A 20,748-nucleotide genomic window follows, 5' to 3' on the forward strand; every position below is an offset into this window, starting at 1 on the left:
AAACGAAGTTAATATGTAGCAATCTGCGAAATGCTCTAAAACGCTGTCATCGCCCGCCCCGATCAGTCTTCACGTCTCTTCTTCTTCGTTGTTACCATCGAATCGAGATTTCAGTTCGCCGGAGAAAAACTCGCCGGATAACAAATCGGAAGTAGCTGCCCAGCTCAATCTCTGGTGAGGCAAAGTTTCTATTCTCACATCGGTGGATGGTTTATTGACCTCAGTCTCGTGATTCGTGAAGTGATGAAGATGGATGATAGATCCTCTTCCTGTGTTTTTCCTTGAAATGATTAGGATATGATTGAAAAATACAAAATCTAGGTTTTCTATCGAGTGGTTAAGATGATTCATCGTAGCATAGATAAGTTTGAATGATTCGTTTATTGTTTCACTAACACACTTTCCGTGAGGCATAAGCTAAGATGTAGCTGTGGCAGAATGATATTGCCAAGTCTGCGCATATATGTGATTAATGTGTGACTTGATAATGTGATATTTTCTGATAAACCAAAGTTATAGCGGTATTTGATTATCTCTTTTAGAGTTGTAGCTTTTATACTTTATGTAAGTCTGGCGTTTTGTATGAGTTACTAGTGTGAGTTGTGTGGCAACTGGCAACTGAAGTTTTGGATTTTGACGTTTTAAACAGAAATCAACCCGGGTAGTGAGTGAGCTGGAGTGAGGTGTCCATCATGCAGAGTTAGGAACTTAACTCTCCCATTAGGCTATCACCTTTTTTTCGGTTACTACTTGTGTAACTCCCTCTCTTGCCTTTCTGCTGTATGAGATCTAATTATATTCGCTGGTAGAATTTGTACATTATTAACTGATACACTGGGCTTTTGTCATTGTTAATATCGTTCCATCTCTGTTTGGATCTTGGTGTTTGATTAGAATTGTGGGTTGAATTTATTGTGAAAATCGGTAATTTGATTTTTTTTCTCCTGCAGCTTGTTTGATTCAGTGCTATTGTAATGATTCGTCCCCTTCTTTTGTTGAAACTCAGCACTTTATAAGTCAGGATACTCTATTAAAACTGAAATCTTGTCGAAATATTCTTGTTGAAACGGTAGTGGTATCTATTTTTTGTACCTTTTTGGTCAGATTCTGCGTCGTTACCGATGGAGAGCTTGGCGCAACTTGAGGCATTATGCGAGAGATTGTACAACTCACAGGATTCAGCTGAGAGGGCTCACGCTGAAAATAGTCTGAGATGCTTTTCCGTGAATACGGATTATATATCACAATGTCAATACATTCTCGACAATTCGTCAAAACCTTATTCCTTGATGCTCGCTAGCTCGAGTTTGTTGAAGCAAGTGACGGATCACACCCTGCCGCTGAATCTTCGCCTTGATATAAGTAAACTTCATATGCAATCCTCCAACCCATATGCCTAGATGTATCTCTTTTCTGGCGTTTAATATCTTTTTTTTCCTGGTGTTGTGTTGGTTTTCCTAGGGGCTTATATAGTGAATTATCTGGCTACAAGAGGACCGAAGATGCAACCATTTGTTATTGCTTCGCTCATTCAACTGCTTTGCCGGCTCACAAAGTTTGGATGGTTAGATGATGATAGATTCAGGGATGTGGTTAAGGAATCAACAAACTTCTTGGAACAGGTGGTGCATCTTCTTTGATATATGGTTTTTGTATTTACATTGTTTCTTAGTGCCTTGTGGACATTATATTGCATAAACCCATGTGGAGGATACTTTTGTAGAAGTTGTAGATTCTTAACACGAGCTTGCTAAAATATGTTTCTTTCATAAATGTTGTTTGAATAGGGTTCCTCGGATCACTATTCTATTGGATTAAGAATTCTGGATCAACTTGTGCAGGAGATGAATCAGGTAAGATGAACATTGTAGATATATGTTGCGTCTCAAGAATATTGTCCATTTATTTACTTTTGTGATATACTTACTGACATTTATTCATCTATCTTTTTCTCAATTCTTAGCCTAATCCAGGGCTGCCGTCCACACGTCACCGGAGGGTTGCCTGCAACTTTAGGGATCAATCCTTATTTCAAATATTCCGAATAGCTTTGACTTCATTAAGCTATCTGAGAAATGATGGTAATATTATGAACTTAATCTTGTAATGCATTGATGTCATCAACCTATATTGTTGGTTGCGCATGTGTGAATTTTGCTGGCTGTATATGAATTGATACCACTTTAGGAAATTCTTTTTTTGTTGGATGGGTCATGTTTGTCATCTTAATTTTTCATTATTTCCCATCATGCCAAGGTAGAAAACCATCTTGAAAATATATACTAGTGGAATATTGGAATGTTTTGAAATCGTGGAGTATGCTACTATTTTTGTCGATGTCTTTCTGTTTGTCTAGGCATAGGCTTGGGAATTTCATTTTCTTTTCTCTTTAGTTCAATAGTAATGAGTGGGACATTATCTTGTAACCAGCTACTGGGCGTTTACAAGAATTGGCGCTTTCCCTTTCACTGAGGTGTGTATCGTTTGATTTCGTTGGAACTTCAATTGATGAAAGCACAGAAGAGTTTGGCACAGTTCAGGTAGAACACTAATATCGTGTTATTGTTTTCCTGTTTGTCAACGCTTAGTGCCTATGTATTTCTGGTACTCGTTTTTCATGCTGTAATAACTTCTTGTGTAACTGATAATTCTTAGATTCCAACGTCGTGGAGGTCAGTATTGGAGGATTCCTCCACGCTGCAGATATTTTTCGATTATTATGGTAGTACAGAGTCACCTCTTTCGAAAGAGGTATGTCCATATCCATATTGTCCTCTTTTTTTCTGTTCTGGGAGAGAAAGGCATATAAGCATTTTTCAGTAAAATGAAACGTGATTTGTTTTTTCTCTTCATTTTTATCCATCTTTAGTGTGAGGAAACGTGTTTCAATTGCAGTAATATCATTGTGGATCTGATTTGTAAATGTACAGTTTGGATGGAATAGGTAGTTATAGATGATTTGGAATTAGCTATTTGTTAATGTTCCTCTGTATTAATTTCTAGGCACTTGAGTGCTTGGTGCGATTGGCTTCTGTAAGACGTTCTCTGTTCACAAATGATGCTACCCGCTCTACGTTTTTAGCCCATTTGATGACTGGAACCAGAGAAATTCTTCAAACAGGAAAAGGTATGTTGGATGTATTGTACTGTCGGATTTACTGTAAAAATTGAGCTCACTGTATGCAACTGTCTCATTTACCAATTTGTAGCCCTTCATGACTGAAATTCCAGCATCTTAGTTATGTAGTCTGCTAACATTGTAGTCTACGTATGTGTTAATTTTGTGTTTGAATGCATATTTACCCCACTGATTTTACTTAGCTGATCCCGGCCCCTTATCTTCGTCAATACAAATTGCTTTTGATGAATCAGGTCTTGCTGATCATGATAATTACCATGTGTTCTGCCGTCTACTTGGGCGTTTTAGGTTGAATTACCAGGTAATATTCTTTTATAATCCCCACATTACTGTTTGCATAATTTTATATGTGTCATAGCTAGAATTTATGTTAAGATCCATGTACTTGGGTAAATGTACACTTGTTCCTTTTTGCAATATGCCACAGCCGGACAGTCGTAGCTATTCGTGATTACTGATGCGACATGTACTTTTGAATTCAGTGATAGCTCAGAAACACTATGTACTAAAGTTTTCTGTAAATTTAACATTGTTCTCTTGGGGGAATACACACCTCTTTTGCCTAAACTGTAGTTGAAAATAATGGATTGGGGCACTTGTGCTTTGTATTGCTTTGATTTCTCTCTGGACGTTCTTTAGTTGTGGTATATAACAAGATGTTAGTGCCAGCATGTAATCGTTTTCGCTGTGCGGAGTTACTGTAAAAAAATTGGAGGTTAATTTGGACATGGTTTATTGGTTCATATGGTTGATAAATTCATATCTTATGTAATAGTATGTATGAATTCATCTGTAGCTTTCGGAGCTTGTGAAGATGGATGGCTACGGTGAGTGGATACAGTTGGTGGCAGAGTTTACACTAAAATCTCTCCAGTCATGGCAGGTAAATTTCCGCAAGTTTATGTTAGCGAATGCATTAGCAAACCTATTATAGACACTACGTATCTCCTTAAAGGCCGTGCCATTCAACATGATCAATGTTACTATAGCTTAAATGGTTAGCTGAGATGGTATCTAGCTTGCAAAATCTGAGGGACTTTTTCTTTCAGTGGGCCAGCAGCAGCGTGTACTACCTTCTAGGAATGTGGTCCAGATTAGTAGCATCTGTCCCATACTTGAAGGGTGATTCACCAAGTCTACTAGATGAATTTGTACCTAAAATTACAGAAGGTTTTATCATCTCCAGATTCAATTCTGTGCAGGTATAACACCGCTTATTCCGAAATGTTTCCACTTCAAAATTGTAGTTTTTCTTTGATATATGTACCTCATTCCAGGCTAGTGTCCCCGATGATGATCCGACTGATCATCCTTTGGATAAAGTTGAAGTTCTGCAGGATGAACTGGATTGCTTTCCTTACCTATGCAGATTTCAGGTTATCCTTTATTCTGGATTTGTCTGTCATGCGGTACCCTTGTTTTTGCTCACATTGTCCTTGGATAATGTTGTATCTTAACTTAATACAATTAAACTGCATCTGAGATTCTTATCATGCAGTATGAAAGAACTGGCACGTATATAATAAACACAATGGAGCCTCTTCTGCAATCATATAGGGTAAAGCCAACGGTTATTATTTGTTTTGCTTGTTGCCGCTCTGTCGATGTTTGTGTCTTAGTCGCTCTAGCTGAGTGATCGTGTAACAGGAAAGAGCGCACCAACAGTTTGCTGACAATTCCGAACTGACACTTATTGAAGCGAAATTGTCATGGCTTGTTCATATTGTTGCCGCTATTGTTAAAATCAAGCAGTGCAGCGGTTGTAGGTAAGTTGCTATGCTATCCTGATTCCTGAGATTTTTTTGCTTTAGGCTGTTTGAGGAACAAAACAATATATGAAGTATGAACAATGGAAATTAAATATATGGTGCAGTGTGGAGACGCAAGAGGTGCTTGATGCTGAACTCTCTGCTCGTGTTTTGCAGCTAGTAAATGTTATGGACAGCGGACTGCACACACAGGTATACATCTCTGCTTGCAATTAATTAAAAACAGAAAATGTTTGTAGTCTTGTAGATGATCTCGTTGGATTTAGTACTTCCATTATTTGGTAAAAAAGTGGATCTTAACCATGAAGATGAAAATTACGTATGGTTGTTCTGCCACTTGATGTATGGCACCATTTGTATTTATATGCACTTCTTTTAAACAATCACTCATGAATACAGCTGAAAGATCTAGCTTAAATGTTCCCAAGCCTGTATAACCACAACTGTTATTATAGAGTGATCTCATTAACGTTAGTATAGGATACTGTGATAACGTTTCAACAACTGTGTGCTGCACGTGTTGGGGTTCCTTTTCTCCCAGAAGAATTCACTACTTTTATATCATCTGTAAAGTAATCAAATGACACTTTCTTTCTGCAGAGATATGGTGAAATAAGTAAACAAAGGCTTGATCGTGCCATTCTTACATTCTTCCAGAATTTCCGGAAGTCTTACGTTGGTGATCAGGCCATGCATTCATCAAAAGTAAATGCAAACTTGTTTCCTTTTATATAATTTTTTTTTTATTTACGTTAGTTCCTGATACTACCATTCTGTTGCAGCAGTTGTATGAAAGATTGAAAGAACTCCTTGGGCTCCACGATCATCTAGTGTTGCTGAACCTTATTGTTGGCAAGATTGCTACAAACTTAAAATGTTATGCAGAGGTAATCTTGTGTTCTTTACCTTTTTAACACGCCGCTATAAACATCAAAGTCACACCTGTCTTTTGTTTCTATAGAGTGAAGAAGTTATTAGTCACACGCTAAGTTTATTTCTGGAGTTGGCATCTGGGTAACTCCATTATACCTGTTTAAATTGATGTTATATTAGCTCATGCATTTCCGTGTTGATTTTTTTTTCCTCTTGCAGATATATGACCGGAAAGCTGCTTTTAAAGCTGGACACAGTGACCTTTATTATTTCTAACCACACAGTAATTCGTCTCCAAATATTCTTTTTTTTTGTGTGTGTGGACAGCATTATGCATTCAAATTTATCACCAGCAATAGTCTCAGTATGCGAGTTGTCTAATTCCAGAGGGAGCAGTTTCCATTCTTAGAGGAGTACAGATGCTCTCGCAGCAGAACAACGTTTTACTACACAATTGGCTGGCTGATTTTCATGGAGGATAGCTCAATAAAGTTTAAAACTTCGATGGAACCACTTCTTCAGGTTATACCTATTTTCTTTCCGCGTCTTATCTCTGAGCTTTCATTTACAATAGTGATTCTGTTGTCTGATTATGATGATGGAGTTGCATATTTTTTTATTGAAGAAGAGATGAAAAGTTTTGTATTGAAGAAGAGGTGAAATTTGCTTTGTTCGTTTCACTTTTTCAGTTTAAGGCATAGTTCGATATCCTACACAGTTATTCTTCCATATCATAATATCTTATTATATCTTATAGGCAAATTCGCATCGCATAGTAGTTTTGTATTCTCTGTAGTATGCATAGCTTTCTATGCATAGCTTTCTATGCATAGCTTTCTATCATAATTGTAATGGTGTATTGGAATCTAAGTTCTTGTAAATAGTTTAAGCGTATGTAACAAGTCAGTAAACCACTTTTTTTATTCAATCATGCTAGGTTTTCCGCACCCTGGAACTAACACCAGATTCCATGTTTCGCACTGATGCTGTGAAGTTCGCTGTGATCGGGTTGATGCGGGATTTAAGAGGAATTACAATGGCTACTAGCAGGTCTTGACTACAGCTTGTGACTTTAACATCCATAGACATTTTACAATCTTATGAATTATTTAAGCTCTCTTTTAATTTCAGTCGGAGAAGCTATGGTCTTTTGTTTGACTGGCTCTATCCTGCACACATGCCACTTCTTTTGAGAGGGATCTCACATTGGTTCGACACACCAGAGGTATTTAGTTATCCGTTCTGCTCCATTGGCTTGTATTATATAGTTCACTGACCTGAGTCTACTTATATATATATATATATATGGTTTTATCTCTATAATTTAGCATTAATCAATATCTAATTTCCATAAGTGGTTTCCACTGTCATGTTAATTTCTTTCTGACATTTTTGTGAATATTGGTGCCTTTGCCTCATCTTCTCTTCTTTGTCTGTTGATGTAGGTTACGACTCCGTTGTTGAAGTTCATGGCTGAGTTTGTGCATAACAAAACCCAGCGCCTTACTTTTGATTCTTCTTCTCCAAATGGCATCCTGCTTTTCCGGGAAGTCAGTAAATTGATTGTGGCTTATGGTTCAAGGATTTTAGCCCTTCCAAATGTTGCGGATATATACGCCTATAAATACAAGGGGATCTGGGTTTCACTGACTATTCTATCAAGAGGTTAGAACATGATTTTGACATTATAGAACCAATGAGAATTAATCTTTTTGACTCTTTGTTTTTTGATTATTATTATCATGTGTTGTGATACTTAATAATCATTTAATGGTCAGCGCTTTCGGGGAATTATTGCAATTTTGGTGTGTTTGAACTCTATGGCGATCGGGCTCTTGCGGATGCACTTGATATCGCATTGAAGATGACCCTGGCAATACCCTTGGCCGATATATTAGCATATCGCAAGGTATGTGTGCCACTGGGTATTTTTATTGTCCCGATGCCTTCACATTTAGTTCAGTGATTCAATCAACCAGTCTTTGATTTTTAGTTATCTGTGTGCACTCTTAATCTCAAATCTTTGTCGTCTTTCTTTCATCTTTCAGCTTACAAAGGCATACTTTGGATTCGTCGAGGTCCTGTGTGGCAGTCATATAACCTTTATATTGAAACTGGATACTGCCACTTTTATGCATCTCGTAGGCTCTCTTGAATCTGGACTCAAGGGGTTGGACACGAGTATTTCATCACAAGTGAGAATTTTGTAATCAATTATTTTTTGAAAGATTTATACTGCGAAATGTCTTTTTAAACATTGATATAAATAATCGTTACAGTGTGCAGTAGCTGTAGATAATCTTGCTACGTATTATTTCAACAACATCACAATGGGTGAAGCACCTACTTCCCCAGCTGCTATTCGTTTTGCACAGCACATTGCAGACTGCCCTAGCTTGTTCCCCGAGGTAACTCATCATTTCTGTTTGTCAGATTCATTGCAACACAAAAATTAGATTTAATCCCTTTTTATTTAAACGGGTTTGCTCTTACAAGCAGATATTGAAGACGCTGTTTGAAATAGTTTTGTTCGAAGATTGTGGCAATCAATGGAGTCTCAGCAGGCCAATGCTAAGCTTGATTCTTATAAGTGAGCAGGTAATTTCTTATCTTTCAGTTTCCGAAATGGTTTTTTTTTTTTTTAATTCGTCTAACCTTATATAAATCCAACCAGATATTCTCTGATCTGAAAGCGAAGATCCTCTCCTCACAGGTGATAAATCCAAAACTCTTTTTTTGTTTCTTTACACAAGTGTTTCTTTTATGTAAGGCTCTATATTGATTACTTAAATTTTGATGGTGTTGCAGCCAGTGGATCAACACCAGCGTCTCTCAGCCTGCTTTGACAGTCTTATGACAGACATATCGCGTGGGTTGGATCAGAAGAACAGAGACAAGTTCACCCAAAACTTGACCCTTTTCAGACACGAGTTCCGCGTTAAATAAGAATCGCCACGCCACGGTCTGCTACATTAGGGTCTCATAAGAAAAGACCCACGTTGACATAGTATAAGTTATTCCCACTTTAAAAGATTGTGGTACTGTACAGTTTTTTGGGAAGAAAGGGAAGTAACATTTACATAGCTTTACAATATGTGGTCCTTTGAATGCTCTGGTTTATTCTGTGTCCTCTACCCAAAAAAAAATAGCTCGATAAAAGAAGTTTGATGTACAACATTGCTCCCAACATTATGGTCACTTATTCATTGTATTTGTTTGTGATGATGGTAAACAAAACCCGAATGAAAATCCAGATTTGTTTTTGACTGGCTTTTGGTTATTCTATTTGATTTGCTATTCGGATTTAATCATTGTGATCACCGGATGATCTAACAGAACTATTGTTAACATTATTATTGTATTGGTTATGTCATATTTATTCACTAAGCAAAATATCATGAGTTTTTCTTCTAAATGAACATGATGATAACATAAGCAAATATGAAAGAAATTCGCTTTATCAAATAATGTGTCAAGGGATTTCTGAACTTCACTATGTAACTATGCTTTGGCAAAAAGCTATAAATCCTATTTTTCTTGACTATGTAAACATTTATATGGCTTTCTTCAGTACAGAGTCTTGGCTTAGGCTTTTGAAGAACAAATGTACATACAAAAACCCTTAATTCGAAAAGTAAACTGAGATCGTTTTCTAGTCGAAAGGGTCAAATCGTGGGTCGTGCTCACTAGCTGTGACCATCCCAGTGCATAGACATGTCGGACACATCACCTGATTCATACACAAACACACACAAAAACAAAGACTAAGCATACGCACTCAGGTCAGATTGTATAAAAATGTTGTTCAGACAGCTTTTACCTTTCCTGCGCCGGAACAGTTCAGACACCTTTCCGTTGTCGGAGCTTGCAGAAGCAGGCTCGAAGCTCTAGTTCGTTTTATTGGATCAATGCTTAAGCACACACCACTAGCAGAACATTTAGCGCATGGCAAGTATCCTAAAGCAAACACATATCATTTAAGAAGTTGTTCAAATAAAAAAACGATCAACAGTTTACATTATAGTCCATAGGATTGATATATATAAATCATTACCAGTCCCAAGGCAGTACTTGCACCTCTTCTTCTCTTGTTGTTTAACATTGTTAACTTCAATTAGCATCAAGGTTGAAATAACACCAACCGCTCCCCCAGAAAATGATGCCACAATGGGATCTACTTGGCTGTATCACAGACAAAAAAATAATATATAATATTTTTTTAATTACTAGATATGATACGAAAAATTATAATTAAAATTCAAGCAATTTCACTAGTGGTAGTACCTTAATTGCAAGGGTAAATGCAAGCTCCTTATGAAATCTTCATACGAGGTTCCACCTAGTCCTACCTTAAGCTCAAGCTGACCATTTAAAAAAAAATCATTCAAGAACACATGCTTACGCCTGTTCAAGGAGAGATACTTTGTTACATTACCTTAGGCGCAATCAAACCACCAAAGAAAATGATTCCAGAGATCAAAGCCACACTGGTCAAGTAGAGTTGTTTCAAAGTCTTTGGCGTCTATTTTCAAAACAAAACAAAACAAAAATTAAAAAGACAAGATTTGCATTAAACAACAACAAGGACGTGCTTTGTCTCTAAAGTAACTAACCACGTTAGGGAGAAAAGGAATGGAAGAAGGGATCTCAGGCATCTCCGTCGCCTCGAGGACAGTGTTCTCATCCTCGCTGATGGATTTAACACTCTTGATCCGTTGCTGAACGCGTAGCCTCCTGACTTCCTCCATGAGGAGAAAGATCTTGTTGCGTCTGCTCCTAATGTTGTCTTGTATCTCCTGAAGCTGCATCTGCACGAAGTCTTGGACCGTCTCTGATCCCTCAATGATACAGAAGTTACTGAAGCAATCACAAACAAACAAAAAGGTTTGATTTTTACACAGCTAGTATCGAAAAGGTTCGATTTTGAATACATAAACGAAGAGAAGGGGCAAAAGGGTACTTGCTTTGGAACAGAGTCGCCGGCGGGAGGAGGTCCGTTGTTGGTGCCGGCGGCGGAGCAGGAGAGTGTAGAGCGGCCATGTAAGAGAAGACGAGGAGGGAGTTTGAGGTGAGATGAAGGGAAGAGGAGTAGGGATCTGGAAGTTGATGATGTAGGAGGAGGAGGAGGATGAGAAGAGAAGCTCGTCGTCATCATCTTCTCTGCTAATGCTTTCGTTGGGACATCCCTTTCGTTGTCAGGACCTTTCTGGATAACTAGCCAAAGCTACCACACTTTTTCGGCTGATATCTCATAACCCTCCGAGTGGTTCCAAAGGTTTCGCTGTTATTGTTTTTTTAATAATATCTCAATTAATTAATAAACACACGAAAAAGGGTGAAGAGAGAGAAAGTTAGAGAGAGAAAAGCAGATCGGGGTGAGGGTTTCGACGTCCGGACGGCGCGTGAGCGCGCGTCCCGGCGCCGGAGTCCCTCGATCTTCCGCTGAGTGATTTTCTACGGCTTCTCACACTTGTCCTCTCCCTATCGCCTTGTTGGAGCTCTGGTCCGGGCCTTGGCCGTCGTCGTCACCTCCGGGGTGACCCGTCACCAGTGGAGGCGCTGTGTTTGGAGTAACGACGCGAGCGGGTGGAGGATGGTGGTGGTGAAGCCGGTAGTTTCGAGTAGTCTTAGTTTTCCGGGAGGTGGAGGCTTCTAGAGCTCCATCGACGCCGGCCTTGTTACCGGGAGGCGGAGGCTTCCTCTGCTCCGTTTTCGCCGGCTCTTGTCTCCGGGGTGTGAAGGTTGTTCTGTGCCTTGCGCCGCCGGCTAGCGGTCTTTTATTTCCGGTTTTAGGTTTCTATTTTAGTCTCGAGCGATGGTGGGTTGGTTTGGCCGGAGGAGCTCTCGTCGGAGGATGATTGACGCTCCCCGGTGGTAACTGGGTGATGGTTTGCGCTAAGCTTTCTCGTCGGTGGTGGTGTTTTAATAGTTACGGATTAGCTCTCCTTCTGCGATTGATGCTTTCCGGTTTTAGAAACTCCGTCGTGAAGGCGTTAGCGGTGAAGATGTTGTGGAGCTTTTGAGCTTGGGTGGTTACCGGTGGATTGATCGATGAAGATGGCACCGGGGTTTCGATTGGTGTGGGATTCCGTCGTTGAGCGAAGCGGTTGAGCGTGAGAGCGGCGCCTCCATTTTCTTTGCTAGGGTTTCTGTTTTTTTTTTGGGCTTATGGGCCCATGTTTGTGTGGAGTAGGGTTGCCCTTTACTGGTTGGACCTTGTAATAGTTGGGCTTGCCCCTTCTTCTAAATAAAATTATTTGATGGAAAAAAAAAAATTAATAAACAATCCTTCATTGACACATGGGGACAATTACAAGTTTTTTTTTTGTCTTAAAGGTCTAAAGCTAATGTGTTGTGTATCTTTAACTAGAAGTATCTTAATACTTTAATTAGTTTTAAGAAATTATTATGACGAACATAATGTTTCTCGATTTTTGTATCAATTAAATTAATTTATAAACCAGTTATTAACCTATACATTTCACTTCACTTATATATATATGAAATTGTTTATCAAAAATACTTTTATTCAAATTTTCGAATGAAATTTATTTATCTATTATATATCAATTAAATTGAAGCTCATAATAGAATTTTTTTTCTCTCTTTTAATTTTTTTCAAGGTCGAGTCTCACCATGCGGTGTATGATATTTTCAACATTATTAATTTATAGAGTTTTTACTCTATTATAATAATAATATATCGATACTATTTTATTAAAAAGTTTATTTTTCATATACAAATTAATTAGATATAATTTTATTAAATATTATCAAAATAAATTGATGTGTTATTAATTTATTTTTTAGTGAGACTATACATTTACGTATAAAAATTCTAATAAATTATTATCTTATTATTTTATCGATTGTGTCATGTTATGAACCGACATGATTCGGAATCAAGTTTTTTTTAATTAGTTTATCGTATTTATTAATTTATATAGTTTCTATTGCACTACTGAAAAAATAATTAAAATAAAAAATAAGAAAAACACAAAATAAATAGAAGAAAAACACAAGAAAAACATTAAAAACGCAAGAAAAAAGTTTAAATTAATATGACCAAAACATGATTAAAATAAGTTAAGTTCCAAGGTACTCGATCATTTACTGAATATAATCTTTTTTCTCATAGATCATTTACTTTTGCACACTATTGGTAACACTCTTTACCTGAGGTATAGCATTTTTATCGTTTTCTCTTCCCAAACTTCCTTCTCATTCTTTGTCAACCATTTGAATATCCATGGATGTGGAATGATTGTGAGAACATATTAAGCTGAACTCCATGAATCACCTCATCTACATGGTCAATAGGATCTGCGAGATATGCCAAGTTGAGGTTCGGAATGTATCAGGAAACAGATGTAGAAGCAGCACCATCATTATCACTTGGTCAATGGCACTCTATGTCATTGCCCTTGTTCTTTCTTTGTCGTTAAGTTTTATGTAAAACTGTACACCTTGCCAATCTCCATGGCGAGGGAAGCTATTACTTTAACTCTTAAACCAAGCCATTACTCTTTAACTCTTAAATTTGGCAAAAGGGTTGAATATTCTGTTTACCTTGATGTCTTTCTCAACCGAAAAAAAACCGGTCAAACTAAAGTAGTGTATTTAAATAGAAACAATATATTTGGCTTTAACTTTTTATTTTGTGTTTTTACATTTTAATGGAGTCATTTCTGCTTCACCTCATATTAAAAACAAACACATAAAAAATGGAACAACATCATGATGCTTCTTCTTCTATCGTTTCAGAAGAAGAAGTGGTCGTGTGTGTTGAGTCACCTCTTAGGTGTAGAATATGCTTTAACGGTGGCAGCCTAATCCAATTGAGATGGCACTGCAAGAATGCATTGGTTCACGCTGAATGTGTGAACCAATGGTTTGCTAGGAAAAATACCACGTAAGTCATACTATGTAAGTCAGTGTTTCTAAAATATATATATATATATATAACACATGTAAATTTTAATTTATAAGATTTGTGAAATTTGCAACAAAAAAAAAACGATGAACCTATCGGAAAATAGAACAGTGTTTCTTTCTTATGCAATGGCACTCGGTGTAAGTATAACATGTATTATAAGTATATGACTTACTTAGTGGACAAGTGACTCAATGTAACATGTACGTAAAACGCGATATAAAAGATATACAACATAAAATATTTCTAAAACATTAAAACAATTTTTTAATTATTTTCTTTCTAAAATCGTATCAATATGTTATTAATATAGTACTACTGAAAAGATAACTAAAAGAAAAATAAGAAAATCTCAAAAAGTAAGAAAAACAAAAGAAAAACACAAGAAAATATAAGAAAAAACATTAGAAAAACACAAAAAATGAAAATTAATATGAACAAAACATGATTAAAAACTAACACATTAATATTTTGATGCAAAACTATTGCTAGTTATAGCAATATATAAGATCACGAGAGCCAAAATTTAAGGATTTTTTATAAAACATAATGTATGTTTTGGTTTAGGCTTTTGAAGGACAAATGTACATACAAATAAATGAAAAATGTACCATATATTTAGAACCAAAAAGGTCTCATTCATAAAAATTGCTATATATAATAATGCTTATGAAAGAAAAAAATAAATTTAAATAGAATGGATCCGAGTAAATAGAACAAAACAGATGTGACTAATTAAGAATGAGGAGGTTGAGGAGGGGGAAGAGAAATATTGTAAAGATATATTTTTACTCTGTTTCACAAATAGAAAAAAAAACACAATGTAAGTGTAAATGGTTCATCTTCTTTAGTAATCATATTAATATAATATTAAATAACTTGAAAACAAAGTTATGAGTAGCTTATGTGAACATAATTCTTCAATCCTATAAAAATATGCAAATGAGAATGTAAATAGAGTGAAATAGACCAAATGGTATAGTATATATTAAGTAAATAATCAAATGGTCTAAAACTATACTATGTATGTATGAAACTGACAAATAGTATAGACATAAAGTGCTATTGGTTGTGATGGTGGTGGGGGAAACAAAATATGTAGTGGATGTTACACATTTGGTGGTGGTTGTGATGGATATTATGATTGTGGCTGAGTAATTAATTTAATTATGAAAGAGCTCATAGTGATTAAAGAAGAGGTATGCTATTGATTACGGATGATGGAGTGGTAGTTAGGAAGGAGGTGTCGATAAATGCACAAGACATTGAAAATTATGGATTTGGTGGTGGTCGTAACGGAGATACAGTGGCAAAGTTTGACGGTGGTAACATTTATTTGGGAAATGATGGAGGTAGTTGATAACCGAAAAAATGAGTTGAATTATTATTTTTAACAGTTTAATTGGTGCAATGAGATGTTGAATAAAGAGTTGAAAGTGAGATGGATTAAACTGAGTTAAATTTATTCAATCCGTTAAATATAAGAGAGAGGAAAGAGACGATAACAAATAGTGATTTATCATTGGTTGTTGATATATTTGTTTTTTCACCTTAATTATTTGTGGTTAACTTTTATATAGTAAATCATTTTATTTTTTACCAAAATTTATCGTTTTTTATAATTTACAAATAGAAACTCGTTTTTGAATTGGATACAAAATAAAAATAAATTTTAAATATAAATTTAATTAGCTTTTAATAAATTTCAACTTGATTTTCTTACAATAGTAAAATAAAATGATTCACTTGAATTTTACTCATTTTTTGTTAACAGAAATCAATATTATAACCTAAAATAGTAAATTAGGGTCTTGAAACAAAACCTTTGTATGATATAAAAGTAAAATGTATGTTGAATTATTATGTGGAAGAAAGAAAAAATGATGTGTAATATTAAAAGGTAAAATTTAGAGTGTTGAATATATAAACCATTATATATAGTCTTAACCGGTTGTAAAAAAAAATATAGTATATATTGTAATAATAATGGTCGTACTTTTTAGTTAGATAGTTAGTTAGGAGTTTTTAATTTTTGGTTTTTATTGTATATATTGTAATATTATAATACTTTTTGGGTTACGTGATCCAACTTCTCATTTTTTGGGTAATTTTTGAAAACAATTTCAAATGTCCACCAATTGAAACTTACAATTCTAGACAGATATATTTTAAATAAAGAAAAAAGCTAACGAACAAAAACGGTTTCGTTCAAAGAATTATATGTAATCTAATATATTCAAATGATAACTGAACCGACTAAATAATCTATACATGTCTAGCCAAAATTATAGAATAATATTATATAAAATAATATTATATAAGTTATAAAAAGAAATTAAAGTAATATAGTAATCATTTTTGTTATAATTTTTTTTGTCAACGTTATAATTTATTTAATTTGTAATATTTATGCATGTGCATGAAACGGAAAAAATCACTTATTTTAAAACTAATGAAAAAAAACTATTTTTTGAGGGAAAAATAAAAGTGGTTTAGAAGTCTTACCATGCTATAACTCTCAACATGTGATGCGATGTATGAAGTGCATGTATTTATCTTTACAAGTGGAAGAAAACGAACAAAGTTACTAAAGTTGAAAAAATTGACAAAAAATAAAAACACCAGAAACTGTTAAAAACCAACAAAGTATTGTTTTTAAACAGAAGATGAAACAGCTTCAAGTTTGGGAAGAAGAGCTCTCCAAGCATCAGCTACACCGTTTGCTAAGCGAGCTTGTCCTTTAGCAAACTGATGAAACGCAACTCCCATCTCTTCTGTCTTCTCTTCTTGGAACCTCACTATCTCCTCGTTCATTCTCTTCGCTATCCTCTCAAATCTTATCGTTGCTTCCTCGCTCTCTGCTTTAATCTGCACAAGCACCATATATGGTCAAAGAGAAATCATTTTTAAGTTGGAGTTTGTTGTTGTTGTTGTTACCTCTCTCTCTCTGTATTCGTTCTCAGCTTCTCCTACTTTGTCAGAACGTGTGAGCATGAGTTTGTCACTGCAAATAACAACAGAGAAGAGTTTATAGAATGTTCCAAAGTAAATCTTATTTGACAGAGAACAGATAATCATACAGGTTTATTTCTTTTAGCTTTGTTGTTTCTGCCAATTCACAATGTTGCCTGTATGCAGAGCCTCGTTCTGCTATTGTCAACTGGATATACACAATACGGAAGCGTTTCATGTCCAGACATGTCTAGTGGCACATGTCCCTAACCAGAATCTAACCCCAAAGGCAAAAGGCTAGAGAAAATCACCTTGATGGATTGCACATACCGAACATAGTCCTTCAAGGGTTCCTCAAAGTTCATCAGCACTTGTTGAGCCTACAAATAGTATAGGGTAGATCCAACATGCATCATCTTACTATAGTTGAAAAAGTTAGAAAGCGATGCTCTCTGCTTAGTACCTCTTTCTGGAGTTTAATCGATAATAGTTCAGATTTAGTTCCAAGATCGGAGAATGATTTTCCTCTAGGTTCACCCTCACAAGCCGCAAGAAGTTTTAAGGCCTTCCCAAAATCCAACAGTGACTGACTCAACTCTGCCATCAGGTTAACAAAACATCACATTTAAGGATCCATCCATGCCTTTGAGAAAGTATAAGATCAACTCTGACACATTGTCATTACCTCTATGCCTCTTGACGAGGCGATAAGCATGCTTGTGAGCCTCAGCTAAGTGGTTCTCAAGCTCGAAAACGTAGTGTTTAAGCTTCTCGTATTCAGGAGTAGTTTCTTCGACAGGTTTTTCCTTTCCGAGGACAGCATCACTAACTTTTGATTGCACATCCTGTCAATTGTGCAGGTGTAGTAGCATTAAGATACAAAAGAACCGCAGAGTTAATCAAGAGCATGGAGCAAAAAATGAATGAAATCAATAATAAAAAGATAAGTAACCAATTATAGTGGCTAAAACATAGAACTCTTAACAGTTCTATAACTTACTGGTAAGATGCTACCCTTAAACACTATCAGAGCATAATATTATATCGAGTCCATCATTGGCTCCCAAGCCAACATGAATCCGCTGTTATTTAAAGCATGCTTACCCTAAACATTTGCATTAGATCAGCAGGCTTGGTCTTGAATAAACCAGTTTCATGAAACCTGAATCTTTCCATTGTCTGAAGAGAAAGTAAAACCGTCAAGCAAAGACAATATAACCTTCTATACTGCAAAGTATAGTCCTTCAGGGAGGGCAGTAAATGCAACCAAAATTCTTTTTTTTTTTTGCCAGAAATGTAAAGTACAGATCTCTTACTACCTCTTCATCAGCTTGCAAAAAGGTCTTAAGATCCTCACTATGCCGAAGCTCAGGGTGTAATGCTATCCGATTAACAAATACATCCAATGCTACTCTCCTCATTTCAATAAACTCCGCACTAAACCGGAACTTTTCTGCCAACAAAAAATAAACTTAAAAGACTCATCCACTGTACTGAAAATGCGAAGAGAAGAATCTACACATCATGATGGTAATCATCAGAAACCTCTAACTAACCTAAGCTAATTAAACAACAACGATACTCTCAAAATCCATCAAGCAATCAACTTAACTGAATAGAGATAAATGTAGTATATATATTAGACTCAATGAGATAATGTAGCTAATTTTACCAACAGCACTCTTCTCAGGGAGAGGAGGAACAACTTAACTGCATCACGTATTACTCTGCATCACGTTCAACAAACCCGAGAGAGAGATCGAATTAAACCCGGTTTAGTCAAAAACTCTCGTAGTGACAGAGTAAAACCGGATTATTCACGATCAGAGCAAGAAAGGAGCTCACTTTTAGCTTTACTCCACAATTAAATGATCAGATTTGATTAATTATTTTTAAGATAATGTATTTTGGATATGGTTATTATCGTCAGTAGCTGTTGAATAATTTTATTAACATTTCAGTTATAAATTCGTTGGAACAAGTCCTCGTTACCACTCAGAGCATGATGCAAACAACACAAACATAATCCAATTATCAGAAAGCTTATCTATTAGTCATAGAGAGGTAAAGTATACATCATATTTTGAACTCATAACAAATAAGTTTTTTTTTTAAAGCAAAGTCGAATCTTAAAATTTCTCAATCAGAGAGAGATCTGATGAAAACACACACAAAATCACTTTAAGCAGAAAGGGGCTTCTTCACATCAGCAGCAGAACTCAAGAGAGACTTTGCTGGTGAAACCAAAGCAACGCCTCCGTTCTCGATCTTTGAGTACTTCTTGTAAACCGCACGCAGCTTGCTCTCTCCGCATCTCGAGTGATGTAAAGCTAGAAGCTTTGAGCATTCCCTATTAACACAACACAAACACATATAAGTTTCTCTGCAATTTAACAGACAATAAGAACAAAAGAAACAGAGATGATGTTGATGATTCTTACATAATCTCAGATTCAGAGTATCCAGTGTGGAACTTCAACGTATCTGTCCAAGCTGGCGACTTGTTCAAAGAGCATCTCGCTGTGTAAACAGCTGAAGCAGCTAGCATTGAGGGACAGAACTTCAAACAATCATAGTGCATCATCCCCAACTCAGCTAGAAAGTGAACCATGTTCTCCATCTACAGACACAACAACAAACCAAACCAACATTAGTCTCTTTCCAATCTAAACTGTAAGAAAATAAGCAAAAGTCAACTCACCTCTGGATCAGACACCGAGGCTTTAATGAATCGGACAAGAAACACGTACTGAGTCGGAACCGTCAAGTACCACTCAAGGTTCCCAAGGATAGTCTTCTCCATCACCAGAATCTGCTTGCTGTTGTAAGCGTTATCCGTCACATACACCAAATCATTCACCTGAGGCGGCCAGATCTCTTCGTACTTGGAAGCAATAAGCAAAGCACTGATTCCCACAAGCTGCAACTCACGTTTAGGAACAGCTTTCACCGAAAGGAACCGATCAATGATGTTGACAGTGAGGTAAAGCGTCTCCAAGTTAAGCTCAAACTTGACGTGAACTTCCAACAACCAATCCACCAAGATGGCTCTCATCTTCTCGTTCATCTCCGTCTGAATGTGCATATACATCTTCGGCTGGCTCTCCTTCTCAACCTCTTTGTAGAAAGAGTACATATCCTCAACGTACTCCACCGCAGCCAAATGGTTATCCTTATCAGACTCATCGATATCAAGAATCTTGGGCTTGTTGGTTACACCACACGCAGCTTTGCTTCTAGCGCTGAGAACCGATGAGTACGTCACGTTCTTGCTCTTAGGAGGTGACACTGCTGCCTTCTTGACGACTAGATTCTTCTTTGGAACAAGAGGTTGTTGTGGCTTCTTGGCTGCAAGAACAGGAGCCTTGTTCTCACCACCGTTGGCGTTCGCTAGTAGCTGGGCTCGGAAGCTTCGGGTAATGGGCCTGTTAATGGGCTTGCCTCCTTGGGCTAAGGGAACAGAGACGAGGTTTCGGTTTCCGATGTCACCGAGAGCACGACGGTTCTTTACGGCGCCGTTTTTGTTCTGGATCTTTACACCATCTGCTGCATAAGAAATCACAATCAAGATCTGTTCTTGACCGAGTCGAATCGGGACCGAGTTAGGGCACACGAGTTATATACTCAATCAAATTAAACCCAGATTTCGCAAAAATCGAAGAAACCCATCAAAGATCAGATGAATACTCAATCGAATCAATTAAGCTATACCCAGATTTTACGAAATCGAATTGATTACATAGAAAATTGAGAGGAGGTGAAGAAGAGGAAGAAGAAGATTACCTCTGACTTGCTCAGGCATGTTTGTTCTCGTCGCCATAATCGCTCTCTCCTGCAGATTCTTACTCTTCTTTGATATTTCTCTTTTGGGTAAAAGAGTCTGTGAGGATTGAGAGATTGTGATGAAGAAGAAGGCGAGAGAGCGTTCGTCTTATGAAGAGGAGCCAACGGTTGTATTCCAACGGTCATATTTTTGGTGGGATTTATTTGTGGCCGTTGGATGATTAGATTTTAGATCCAACGGTGGAAAGAGAGTCTACGTAGAGTTGGGATGCGTTGGCACGGGAGTGTTTTACTAGTCA

At 36.6% G+C, this 20,748-nt stretch overlaps 4 protein-coding genes across 12 annotated transcripts; 1 reads left to right on the top strand and 3 right to left on the bottom strand.

Moving 5' to 3' along the window:
• Nucleotides 1-5: 5 nt before the first annotated feature.
• LOC106422736 (exportin-7) lies at nucleotides 6-9,053 on the top strand. Of its 6 annotated transcripts, none has more exons than XM_013863516.3 (30): nucleotides 6-174; nucleotides 650-780; nucleotides 1,105-1,362; nucleotides 1,462-1,622; nucleotides 1,788-1,853; nucleotides 1,964-2,081; nucleotides 2,431-2,540; nucleotides 2,656-2,751; nucleotides 3,004-3,127; nucleotides 3,373-3,440; nucleotides 3,936-4,022; nucleotides 4,189-4,341; nucleotides 4,417-4,515; nucleotides 4,638-4,697; nucleotides 4,787-4,905; nucleotides 5,013-5,100; nucleotides 5,509-5,613; nucleotides 5,691-5,795; nucleotides 5,870-5,922; nucleotides 6,001-6,064; nucleotides 6,169-6,303; nucleotides 6,719-6,831; nucleotides 6,913-7,006; nucleotides 7,227-7,446; nucleotides 7,560-7,690; nucleotides 7,830-7,976; nucleotides 8,061-8,189; nucleotides 8,281-8,379; nucleotides 8,456-8,494; nucleotides 8,590-9,053. In XM_013863516.3, exons 3-30 carry the CDS (start codon nucleotides 1,122-1,124, stop codon nucleotides 8,725-8,727), a joined length of 3,162 nt encoding a protein of 1,053 aa, XP_013718970.1. In that variant the 5' UTR covers nucleotides 6-174; nucleotides 650-780; nucleotides 1,105-1,121; the 3' UTR covers nucleotides 8,728-9,053. The 6 variants fall into 6 exon arrangements, with proteins under 6 accessions (XP_013718970.1, XP_013718969.1, XP_013718971.1 ...); XM_013863515.3 differs by having other exon boundaries at nucleotides 650-754; XM_013863517.3 differs by having other exon boundaries at nucleotides 650-742.
• Nucleotides 9,054-9,221: 168 nt separating this feature from the next.
• Nucleotides 9,222-11,046, bottom strand: LOC106422739 (protein ORANGE-LIKE, chloroplastic). Its single transcript, XM_013863520.3, has 7 exons — nucleotides 10,746-11,046; nucleotides 10,395-10,638; nucleotides 10,217-10,303; nucleotides 10,066-10,142; nucleotides 9,836-9,963; nucleotides 9,602-9,738; nucleotides 9,222-9,511 (listed from the first exon to the last, which is right to left on the bottom strand). Exons 1-7 carry the CDS (start codon nucleotides 10,934-10,936, stop codon nucleotides 9,434-9,436), a joined length of 942 nt encoding a protein of 313 aa, XP_013718974.1. The 5' UTR covers nucleotides 10,937-11,046; the 3' UTR covers nucleotides 9,222-9,433.
• A 5,204-nt stretch (nucleotides 11,047-16,250) lies between these two features.
• LOC106422664 (sorting nexin 1-like) lies at nucleotides 16,251-18,087 on the bottom strand. The gene is made up of 7 exons (XM_048747649.1): nucleotides 17,986-18,087; nucleotides 17,771-17,845; nucleotides 17,352-17,511; nucleotides 17,130-17,263; nucleotides 16,978-17,046; nucleotides 16,795-16,874; nucleotides 16,251-16,718 (listed from the first exon to the last, which is right to left on the bottom strand). Exons 1-7 carry the CDS (start codon nucleotides 18,085-18,087, stop codon nucleotides 16,604-16,606), a joined length of 735 nt encoding a protein of 244 aa, XP_048603606.1. The 3' UTR covers nucleotides 16,251-16,603.
• Nucleotides 18,088-18,697: 610 nt separating this feature from the next.
• On the bottom strand, nucleotides 18,698-20,671 carry LOC106422619 (cyclin-B1-2). 4 transcript variants are annotated; one of them, XM_022698089.2, is made up of 4 exons: nucleotides 20,450-20,671; nucleotides 19,368-20,237; nucleotides 19,108-19,286; nucleotides 18,698-19,016 (listed from the first exon to the last, which is right to left on the bottom strand). In XM_022698089.2, the coding sequence occupies exons 1-4, from the start codon at nucleotides 20,633-20,635 to the stop codon at nucleotides 18,848-18,850; spliced, it is 1,404 nt and encodes a 467-aa protein (XP_022553810.1). In that variant the 5' UTR covers nucleotides 20,636-20,671; the 3' UTR covers nucleotides 18,698-18,847. The 4 variants fall into 4 exon arrangements, with proteins under 4 accessions (XP_022553810.1, XP_013718861.1, XP_013718860.1 ...); XM_013863407.3 differs by having other exon boundaries at nucleotides 19,368-20,209; nucleotides 20,450-20,589; XM_013863406.3 differs by having other exon boundaries at nucleotides 19,368-20,212; nucleotides 20,450-20,589.
• Nucleotides 20,672-20,748: the final 77 nt, after the last annotated feature.

The sequence above is a fragment of the Brassica napus genome, chromosome C2, assembly GCF_020379485.1.
Source record: "Brassica napus cultivar Da-Ae chromosome C2, Da-Ae, whole genome shotgun sequence".
Lineage (NCBI taxonomy): Eukaryota > Viridiplantae > Streptophyta > Magnoliopsida > Brassicales > Brassicaceae > Brassica > Brassica napus.